This window comes from Papaver somniferum, chromosome 7 (genome assembly GCF_003573695.1).
Source record: "Papaver somniferum cultivar HN1 chromosome 7, ASM357369v1, whole genome shotgun sequence".
NCBI lineage: Eukaryota > Viridiplantae > Streptophyta > Magnoliopsida > Ranunculales > Papaveraceae > Papaver > Papaver somniferum.
Window position 1 is genome coordinate 98,543,268 of NC_039364.1, and position 11,490 is coordinate 98,554,757.

The window sequence follows — 11,490 nt, forward strand, 5'->3', positions numbered from 1 at the left end:
GATTCTTGGTATGAGGATCATAAGAGACAGAGCTAAGGGTGTACTTATCCTTAGTCATGCTGATATATTGAACGAGTGTTGAAAAGGTTCAATATGGAGAATGCTAAACCAGTTAGTTCTCCACTTGGAAGTCAAATTCTTCTTTCAAGTATGCAGTGTGCGAAGACAAATGAAGAAAAGGAGTACATGGCTAATGTACCATATTTTTCGGCTATTGGGAGTCTAATGTATGTTATGGTGTGCACAAGACCGGATATTGCACATGCAGTGGGAGTAGTGAGTATATATGCAAGCAACCCAGGAAAAAAAAATTGGGAAGCTGTGAAGTGGATTCTCATGTATTTGAGAGGTAACACAAACGTACCATTGTGTTATGAAAAAGGTGGTTATATCTTGAGGGGTTATGTGGATGCAGACTTCGCAGGCGATGTAGATAAAAGGCGAAGTACGACCGGTTATGTTTATACTATGGGGTCAGCTGCAGTGAGTTGGAACTCACGTTTACAGAAGTTGGTGACATTGTCTACTACGGAAGCGGAGTACGTAGCAGTAACAGAAGCGAGCAAGGAGATGATTTGGTTACGAGGTTTGTTAGATGAGTTGGGAAAGGAACAACGAGATAGTGTTCTGTTTAGCGATAGTCAAACCGCTATACATTTAGCCAAGAACTCAGCCTATCATGCTAGGACGAAGCATATAGATATTCGTTATCATTTCATTTGGGATCTCTTAGAAGAAGGAGAGTTGAAGCTCGAGAAGATTCTTGGTTCGAAGAATCCGGCGGATATGTTTACCAAGGGAGTTACATCAGACAAGCTAAAGCTCTGCAAGGCTTTAGTTGGTCTCTCAGAATGAGGATCTGGGAGGGGAGTCGCACTGACATGATGATGTTTTAGCACCGTCAAATCCAAAGTTGAAGAAAAGGAGAATTGGAGACAATAAATGAGTCTTCAAAGTGGGAGATTGTTACTTAATTGAAGACTAATTATTTCCTAAGTTACCCGTGACTGTTTTGGGAAAGGGGTTTCCTAAAACGGCTAGAATTCTTGGTGGCCAAGTTTGTAACCTATATAAATAGGTAATTAGGCCTTGTAGAATTGTGTGAAGAAAATTGTTTTAGAGAGAAAAGAGAGTTCTTTCTTGTATAGCTTTTAGGTTAAAAAGCTAGGGTTTCGTTGTGAGAGCATATTGGTGAGGAACAAGAGACAAGGTTATCGTCTCGGGTAATTGTTGCGGTGTAACCAAGGGTTTGCTGGGATTCATACGGCATTGTAATCGTTTTTCTTCATAGTGGATTTGAGTTGGTGCGGCTCAAAGTGGACGTAGACAATATATACAAGTTGTATGTATTGGTCGAACCACTATAAATCTTGTGTCTTGTGAGTTGATTTATCTTTCTCGTATTATTATAGTTGCTTGTGCTTGGTTTACTTATTATACATCATAATATCTCAAGATCCGTTATTCCGCGGTTGTCAGTGATTCCATAAAAAAATCCTGACACATTTTTCATGTTTGTTGAGTTCATAGTGGGAGCAAAATGAACAAACTTCATGCTTGTTGAGTCATTAGGAACTGCCCTAATCAATTAGATCTCGAACCTTGCTCACAATTAAGGCATGCATACGATTCGCAGGAACAGGGAATTTAGGAACAGAGGATCTGAAGCCATCTCCCGTTTAATCCTCCTTTACGATCATTTTTTTTTTATAATGACTCCAACTATCAAGAGACAATTCAGAGAACTTGTCTACTAAAAGGTCCTCGCAGCCCAGGAAATGCAGATTTCCCCAAAGGATAATGTACCGAGATGAAAAGAGAATAAAACTATTTGATACGCCTAAAATTACAATCAGCTCTACCGTTTTCTGGCCGAAAAACACAGCTCACTGTCATTCTCCAACTTCTACAAACAAGACTGACATAATGATCTTGCATTTCGGCGAGTTCTAAGCAACTCTATTTTTGTGTAACCAAGGATGCTTCTTTTCCATATCTAGAAAGCACACCAGCTAGAAGAGTTTTCTCCCTAGTCTTCAATCTGCAGCACATATAGAAGTGAAAAGATGTTACCACCCTAAATCAGGAAAAGCTAAAATAAGACCATAGAAAATCTGATGCAACTAAGTTACCTCTTTGATGACCCTGGTACATTTAGTTTTGGGGTTTTCTCTGTTTTCCCTTTAGCGGGGAGCTTTTTCTTTTTCTTGTCTGTCTGATTCTTCAGCTTTTCTTTAGAGGAGAAAGAATCAGCTTCAGTTACTGATGCTGCTCTTTCGTTTTCGGAGCTCAAAGAATAAGCACTAGTCACCAACGTTGGTATTTGCTCCCCATCACCGTGCCTTGAAGGGTGGTTTACATGTTCCATACTCTCCTCAACATCTACGTCCCTGTTTGCTGATACAGACGGATCATCCAAGACAATGGGATCATCAATGGAGGCATCTTCCCATGAATCCTCAGAATCCTCAGAATCTGACTCTGGGCTTTCTTCCAAATTGGGTATCTTTATTTCTGGAGTAGATGAGTAGCTTTCCTCTGTTGCAAATTCAGCATTGCAGTCCAAGAACTCAATTGGACTTGCCGTCTCATAGGCCACTACTTCCTTACTTAAAGTGGGATGTTCTTTTCTAGAAGTGGAATCCGAGGACTTGCTTAAATTTGCCATCACTTGCTTACTGAAAGCTAGAAGCTCTTCTTTGGAAGCAGAATCCAGTGATATGAGATTTGTCACGTTATTTGTCTGCTGCTTTTCAAGCTTTTTCGGAGCTGCATTTCCTTGCTGAGAGGACTCGGAAGACTCCCTAGAATTTACCATCTCACAGGTCACCTGCTTTTGAATCTTACCGAAAGTTAAAAGTTGTTTGGAGTATGTCTGTATAAACCTGAAATAACAGACATGACACTTTATGGGAATTTGCATAAAATAGAAGTTTATTTACCAGAAGATAAAAAGTTTAAAATTCTTTTGGCCAAGTTAAATGTTAAAATGAATTTATTCAAAGCCATTAAAGATCAAATAGAAATGGTTATGAAATTTATAATCAGTCAGACCAGATGATCAAGAAGTTCACCAACATTGAGTCAATTCAAATAGTTAGACCAATACAAAGCCATTAGAGACCCAATAGAAATGGTTATGAAATCATCAGTCATGTGATATTTTCGACTTAATTATTTCAACTAATTGTAATACATAGAATCTAAAGTCCTAGGCCCTTCACCATTTCCTAGAAGTAGATCAACAATAGCCAAAATCAATAAAATCTGGAGGACACATAACACATTGATAGTCAAACCAATACTGTTACCCCTCTACGACTGAGACTTAAATCCACCGAAATATCATCGGGAATCTTCCTTTTGGTTGTAACTCAGATGTCTTTTAAGTTTTAATACTAATGTGCTTTAATATTGTAGGGACATTCGGTAACTCATATGAAGGAAGAAAACCACAGTATCTCAATCTATTATGTGTAGCATGAACTACAATTAGACAGTACATGTAAGATTCTTACCTATTTGCAGCTTCCTCAGATGTAAAATAAACAAACGCGAAACCTTTGCATATAGGCTCCCTAGTTTTTTTGCTTCCAGAAACTGCTGGACTTATACTAACAATCCCCACAAACCCTTTAAACGCCGACTGCAGATCTCGCTGTATATTCTTTTTCCTTGGAAGATTACTTAGACGTACACGAATTCCACTCGGTTGAACTTCAGGTGCTCCTGATCTCAAAGAAAAATCCTGAAATGTCAGATTAACAGGAATGGATACACTACTCTGGTTGAGTAATGCAAACGATAACAACAACTGATACAATACTAAAATGCAACTACCGAAGTAGTTACAACTTCAAGACTTGCTACCAGGGTAGCCCTACTACCATTGCACGAAAACACTTCATAATTTAACTTACCAAGTACCTAATTTTAAGTTTTATATGGAGGATAAGGGTCCTATTACAGTTATGCGAAAACCAGCATCACTAAAGATGAAATGGCCACGGAAGAAATACCTTATGCTAAACAGCATAACAGAAATATCTAATCAAGATTCCATATGTTTTGCAACAAAGTAGAACCAGTTTGCTAAACTCTTCTCGAAAACCAGTAAACAATTGACATGGGGTTAGGCAGTCAGAGGTTCTGAGTCCCACTCTAGAAATTTATTGGTCACTTGAAAAACTGAAAGCAAGCATAAAATTATCCAGCGGAATCACATAAATCAGAAATATTCACATATAAAATTGTACTCAAAATTCAAGAACTAACCTTTGACTTCCTTCTTAGAATTGGGACTAATAGGGTTGTTCTTAAGTTTATTAATATTAGCAAGCTGAGCTCTTCTACTTTGTTCAATTTCTTCAGCAAGTTTATCTTCAATTGAAGTATCATATTGTTTACCTTGTCCAAAACCACTTGGTTTATTCTCAACCCATTTCCTCATACCTTCAAATGGTATAACAATACTTTCTTCGTCTTCATCCTCTCCTTCTTCATCATCAATAAACCCTTCTACATCCAGCGGTAAAGGATGATTCGTATTGCTCTTTCTGGGTTTTCTCGAAGCTTTAATTGAAAACCCATTTCGACCCTGTGATGAAGATGAAGAGGCATTGGCGTAAAGAGAGAGTGAAGAAAAGAAGGTAGTTGTAAGAGTTTTGTTTGGAAGCAAATGAGAGAAAATGATTGAATTGTGAGGAATTGAAGTTAGTGTAGAGATTGAATTGTAGGTAGGCCGAAAGGTTTCTGCTCCTAAAACCCTCATTTCTCTCTCGACTAGTTTAAGTGTTTAACTCTGCAATTCTCTACCGAGGATTCTTATCGCTAGGACTTGGGATTCTGAGTACAATATACACACCGAGTTAACTCGTGAGTTGGTTACCGATCCAAAGTGTTTTTTTTTTCTTTAAAGAAAAATAAGCAAAAGCCTAGTTTGGTATTGCCGTGAGTTTTACAAAAGTGTTTTTCGGTTGTGGTGTGATGTGCTTTGAAAATAAAGTAATCAGACGTTTGGTAAACTATAATACGTAAAATATTGTGGAACCAACAAACTGTAAATTCAGTTGATAAATTATCATGTTGAAGTGCTTAGGATGTGGCTAATGACGAAAATAGACACGGTTTAATTATTTATTTTTGAAAGTACATCTATTAATATTAAAATATTTTTTTTATTTTGAATATTATTTAAACTTAAAAGTCATTTAAATAAAGATAAAAAAATAATAATAATACTTATTCATATTTAGGGGAGTTGGGTTAGGATATGATTGTCTTTCTAAAGAGATTGGGGAATTGTTTTAGCTAATTACGATGTTAATAATAAGATTGGCAGGTTTCTCTTTCATAGGATAAGTTTAGTTATCCAGAAAGGTGTTGGAGCACAGATTGTTGCTTGACTTCCAACCCTTTCAAACAACTCTGTGTAATTTCCTTTGTTATAATTATTATGTATATTATTGAGATTAATTCATATTTTAATCATTTAATTTTTTATTTTACCTTTTAATACAAAAAAATGGCGCCGCAGAAGGCTAATATTAGAAAAGCAAACAAAGTCATAGTTTTACAAAGAGTTTGTTGGTAGCCTCGCAACAAGTTGGGCACCAACACCTTTTTGAATAATAATACCTAATCTATGAAAAAAGAAACCTCCTATCTTGTAATTCGCATCCTGGTTGGCAAGGCAGTTCTTCAATCGCTTCAAGAATGTGCATGTATCTTCACTTAGCTCTCATAGGGTCGTGAATGCTAAAACTCCAAACTCGTAGCCATGAGATAAGCACTTGTCAAGGTACTTAGTACGTTTGCGGGTAACAGCCATAGCAATAGCATGTCCAGGAGTGAAATGAACTGTACGAGCATTTGTAAAGGGTGATATACCGGTGACATCAAAGCAAACATCACGACCATTTATCCAGTTGTAAACAAGTAAATCCACCGGCTTCATGGTATTGGCATTATCCGACAAAAAACCGGTAGGTGCTTCCTTAAGAGCCGCGACTCCCGCTTTGTAGCAAATGTCCATGAAGGTATCACATGCTAAATCATGACGAAATTTAACACCGACGTCTTTAACACAATTTAGTGTGTGATCCCCGTAAATATCCATGACATGATTGCAACTAGTACAACGGCTATTAGCAGAAAAGAGAGGAATAGCCAAACGATACTGAAGTACTGACCTGAATTGACAAGGCCCTACTGCTTGGTTGAGTCCTTGTATGGGTATGGCTTTAATAAAGTCTAGCGCGTGAGCAATCTTGTTAGCATGCCAAAGGTCAGATTCCCTGTCAGACAAAGAGTAAGTAGTAGGCAGTTCTTTCGTAACTACACCAAAGTATTGGGCCGCCAGTGATTTCATGTATTGAGGGACAACATCATTGAAGTTGAAAGTAGAAAGAGACAACCTACAAGCACGAGTATAAACCTGTAAGGCGTGTTGGTACCAGTGGCTTGAGTCAAGAGCAGTTGTATTCTGTAGTATGGTGTTCTGTAAATGCTGAGTTTGAGTACAAGACGCGAGATAACAATACTTAGATGTATCAGTCATGGTGTAGACACCCAACCCTCCATCTTTTCTAGGTAATGTATCCATTCTCTGCTGCACTAAACCAAATCCTGCACCATCCCCAATAATTAATTGTCTTAGGTATTGCATCAGTTGGTAATCAAATGTCTATGTAGCTTCTTGTAAAACATGCGGACATGTTGTGTGTAAGGAGAAGTAGAGCCTAGACACCCCGGTGCAGTAGCGTAATAGAAGCAATTCACTTTGCGGGTCATGTAACTTCTGTATAGACTGCATCAGTTGAGTTGTTTTCTGAACTCTCTTCATAACCAAGTTGCTACAAAACTGTGAGTTTAAACTCACATGACCACCTAAGACTTTGACGCCATCTGTTGGTGTGCTTATGTTGGATGGGAATAGGTCAGTTGTACGTGGATCAGGAGAGGGCCAAAATACTTCCGTTTTACTCAAGTTTAGGTGCAAGCCTCTAGCTGGTCCATCACATTGTATGATTCACAGAGCTTTTTCCACTTCCAAAGTATCACCACCGATTGTACTGTTATCCAAGTACCATGATGAAAATCCAAGCTACACTCAGAGGAAATCTTGTTCACTAGGGGGTTCAGAATCAAAGCAAAAAGAAGTGGACCTAATGGATCTCCCTGCTGGACTCCTTTTGCTGAAGTCAAGATTGATTCATTGTAGTAGATTCTGGCGGGTTTGGAATAACAAAATTCCACCCAGCTGGCTATACTTGGGCACCTCTTTCTGACCTCTCTAACCAACACATCCATGTTGACTAAATTAAACGCATTTGAGAAGTCCACCAAAAGCATTGTCATGGCCCTTCATCTCAAGCAGTTTGTTGGCAGCGTGTAATATACCTTCACCACAACATGGTATGCCTACTCCGAACTGATGATTGCCTAAGTAATCGGCCATATCTTTGCACACAGACATAACAGCTAATTTGGAGCATAATCTTCGCCAAATTGCGCCAACTGCGATGGGTCTTAAGCCCCCATCAGGTTTGAGTAAAGGCGTTAGCGGAGCACTTGCGATGAACTCCCCCAAAACTGCAGGACACTTACCATCTAGCCATAAATTTATAACCCCGACTATAGATTGTAGAAGTTCATCTGAGACTGCTGATGCTGATCCACTGAACACGTCCAACAAGTGTTGAGCTCTAAGCCCGTCTCTCCCACAAGAGGTCCCTTTTGGGAAACTCTTCAATGCATTAAGCACAACTTTAGAGGCCACAGTTACTGCCATTGCCGAAACACTGTCTGCAGGAATGATTTGAGGTGGAGCTTGTGGGTGTTTTTGTTGCAACTGATACAATGTGTCAGGGGTGGAAGGAGCGACACCATTAGAAGAAAAAATACGAATTGCAGCAGTATAATGGACGGAACTGAGTTTCCTCCTGCAAGCCTCCAGGTTAGCATCCTTCTTCTTCCTTTTTGCATACAGTTTACGATGTGTGTTAGGTTTAGATAGATCGAGCAAATTCTGGAACAATCTAAAACACCCTTGTGGTTCATTCCATCCTGCCAAGGCCTGGTTAATTGCCGAGATTTGCAATATCTTCCGCGTGCCTGATCTCTCTTCAAACGAACTCTTAGGTGTGTACAGGTTTAATGTACATGTTGGTAAGAGCAGAAGTCGCAGCCAGGATTCTACGTCAACTGGTTTGTCTAACACCTTGTCTAGGGATGCCTTTAAAGTTCTAGAAAATTGCAATATACAAGGTGGTGGAATACTAACTGTAGTTCTGACCTGTCTAAGGTCAAGCATCTCAACTAGAGCTGGCAAACAAGCCGAAACCCGCGGATTAACCCGTGGCCGACCCGTGAAAACCCGTACCCGTCTCGGCTGGGTTATAAACAAGCCGGGTTAGGGTTAGAGAAATGGTGGCTTATGGGAAAACGGGTTATCCCGCGCCCGGCCCGTAAACCCGCGGGTAATCTTGTTAACCCGTGTACAATAATAATTAATAAACTATATTTAATTTTCACCGTTGGATTATCTAGGGTTAATCCTATCCCTACGTCTAAGGTATAAAAACATCAAAACCCCTAGCAGATCATTTCTTCTTCCTCTTTCTTTTCTTTTTTCTCCCCACCATCTTCTCCTGCGGCTGCGCCTCCTCACCACCTCCATCATTTCTCCGGTTGTTGATTAAGTTTCAGCTGCTGCTAAGTTTCTTTTCTTGTTGCTTGAGTTAATTGATGAGAAGAGAATATTTCTTTTATTCTTTCTCGTCTGTTGCTGAAGAAGAGCTGCGATTGATTCAATGATTCATCGGATATAGATCTAGTGACTGTAATCGAAGTTGAGATGGATTTGTTGCTGGTTTTTGGTTCGATCTAGTGGTGGTGTTATTCAATTCTTGGATGTAATCAAAAGAAATTAAGCTTTAATTTCGCTTTAATTTTATTCGAAAGGCTAATGGTGAATTTATTTGATTTGATTTCATATTAATCTAAATTTGGGTTTACAGATGGAGAAACGAATGGGTCTTTTCATTCATGTGCATATGTCATGCAGAACCAAGTGCATGTTAAGCAAGTGTGTTTAACCAAGTTAAAGAGAATATAAATCAGGTGATTGTTCGATAGAAGGTAGAAAAGTTGTTGAGCGAAGACAAGAAGAAGATCAAATTAATAATCAATTTCTAATGGTCCCAGTTATTAAGCTATATGGGTTTGTCTGTTTTGTAAGTTCAGATTCCTTTTCTTTCAACATAAAATTGAATTTGTAATCTAAAATTTCTAATTGTGGTGATGTTTTTCTGTGGTGATTAAGCTATGGGTGGTGATGTTTTCGAGAACTTTTATTCGTTAAAATTAAGCTTTAATTTTGTTTTTAATTAAAAATTAAGCTTTAATTTTGTTTTAATCTGTACTCATTTTATTTTTAATTAAAATTAAGCGTTAATTTTGTTTTTAACTAAACAAGCCGGGTAACCCGTGAACCCGCAAGCTTTACCCGTTACGGGCGCGGGTTGAAGAAATGACCATCCGTGAAGAATATCGACCCACGGGTTTTGGCCTGTGTTAACCCGAACCCGCTCGTTTGCCCGCAGGTTTTAATCACTACAACCATATATTTACACATATTGAAAATAAAAAATAATAACGATGATATGTGATTCTGTATTCCTCATGGAGATTTTAGGTATCTATAGTGTTGTTTGATTTTGATGTAACAAGAGTCTTAAAAGGTGATAATCTTGTATAATGATGTTTGCGCAAAATTGTGGTATTATAATTTTTTCTTGTTCTCCGAATAGGGATAGTTCCTTCAGGACATGATCCGTACTGATGCCAAGTTTGTGTAAGTTCAAGTGTTCCCGAAATATATGATTTCGTTCCTTTTGGGTTCAACGTTAGTCTCATCTGTTGCATGAAAACAAAAATTAAGTAATTTATTAAGAGTTTATATATATAATGAGAAAATTTTTGTAAAAATATGTAATAAACCTGTATTGTATGATTACAAAGCAAAGGATGGTTAAGACTTGGTTGTCTGTAAATATCAAAACAATCAATGGTCTCTGCGTTTTCGACCTACAAGATAAAAATCAACGCGATAAGTATGTACGCATAAATATTTCAATAATCATGATATTAAATATATGCATTAACTCAAAAATATTACTCACCTTAATGGTTTTGATTATTGCTTTGTTTACCGCTTTCGTAGTCGTTCTTCCTTCAATTAATCCTTCATCCAACATGTGAACTCGGTAAATTTCGACATTTTAATCAATAAAATATACGAATGCAATACGGCTGATGGAGAAGATTAATCATAAGATTATATATATGTATATGGTTTTCCGTTGGTATGACCGTACTCGTTTATTTAATATATGATTTTCTTTCGTGTCTGATTTTTTCTTATAAATTATCATATTCATTTATATCTTTCATATTTTCTTTATAATAATGATATATTTATATCATAAATGCAAAAATATATTTGGTACTAAATTCCATCGATTCTTAGCATTTATGTGTTTCTATCTCTTCAGATATCTTGGAGAATGTCAACTAGTCTGTGAAAGTATAATCTTTACTTAGGATCCATCTTTGTGGAAACTCCTCTAAGGAGTGTGAATTTGACATTTTTATCTTATTTCTTGAGTAATTAAAAAATTACCCCAATTACCACGCATATTTAGAGTTTCATCCCTTGAAAAGACGAAGGTACTCAAATATGCCTCAATCTAAAACTTTTCCACCTGTAAGTCCTTTCTCCGAAAGTGATTGTCTATGGAATGAGTTGAGACAATACAACTAATCGGTACACACTCAGCGCGATCGTCTATGGATACAAGATCGAGATAATACAACAACGAAGTATGATTACTTGATAATAGGTTCGGATTTAACCAAACACTATAGGATTGCTATCAAGTAATTAGGAATTAACGTTTATGTAATTTACTTTAAAATATAATAAGAATAATTATAATTGCGGAAAATAAAAGTAAATGACACAGCAAGATTTTGTTAACGAGGAAACCGCAAATGCAGAAAAACCCCGGGAACTTGTCCAGAATTGAATACTCTCAGAATTAATCCGCTATACAAAATCTAAACCAACTTCGTATAGTTGAGACCAAGCAACTAAACCTATAGTTCACCTAGTTCCCTCAGTATCCCTGCGCCTCCAACTTGCAATAAGTCACGCACTTGGAACAATTCCTTTGGTTCGTATTCCAAACAGTAAAGGAACAAAAAATCTGTTCGGTAACAACTCTTTTCAAATAACATGATATGAGTTTGACAAAAGGCTCTTCCGTTTATCCCAATAAACTCATTTGTCGGGTTCTTAGATCAATCTATTAAACAACTACCATAGTAATTGTTTAAACTATGCAATCAATATTATGAATCACAAAGAAATATATTGATACCGATCTACGCAACTAATCAATCCAATCTATCAAAAGATAAACCGGT

General features: G+C 37.5%; 1 protein-coding gene and 1 long non-coding RNA gene across 2 annotated transcripts; one reads left to right on the forward strand and one right to left on the reverse strand.

Moving 5' to 3' along the window:
* Positions 1-1,736: 1,736 nt before the first annotated feature.
* Positions 1,737-4,807, reverse strand: LOC113297939. Its single transcript, XM_026546550.1, has 4 exons — positions 4,276-4,807; positions 3,519-3,729; positions 2,133-2,885; positions 1,737-2,041 (listed from the first exon to the last, which is right to left on the reverse strand). The coding sequence occupies exons 1-4, from the start codon at positions 4,769-4,771 to the stop codon at positions 1,960-1,962; spliced, it is 1,542 nt and encodes a 513-aa protein (XP_026402335.1). The 5' UTR covers positions 4,772-4,807; the 3' UTR covers positions 1,737-1,959.
* Positions 4,808-8,590: 3,783 nt separating this feature from the next.
* On the forward strand, positions 8,591-9,418 carry LOC113297940. The gene is made up of 2 exons (XR_003333906.1): positions 8,591-8,915; positions 9,021-9,418. It is a non-coding gene; the product is annotated as an uncharacterized LOC113297940 (long non-coding RNA).
* Positions 9,419-11,490: the final 2,072 nt, after the last annotated feature.

What these genes read in the sequence shown, in the direction of transcription:
- LOC113297939 (XM_026546550.1), bottom strand. Translation starts at nt 4,771, where the DNA reads ATGAGGGTTTTAGGAGCAGAAACCTTTCGGCCTACCTACAATTCAATC. An exon ending in TTCTAAGAAGGAAGTCAAAG is followed by an intron (nt 3,730 to 4,275) that starts GTTAGTTCTTGA and finishes CTTTGAGATCAG; the next exon opens with GAGCACCTGAAGTTCAACCG. An exon ending in GTACCAGGGTCATCAAAGAG is followed by an intron (nt 2,042 to 2,132) that starts GTAACTTAGTTG and finishes TATGTGCTGCAG; the next exon opens with ATTGAAGACTAGGGAGAAAA.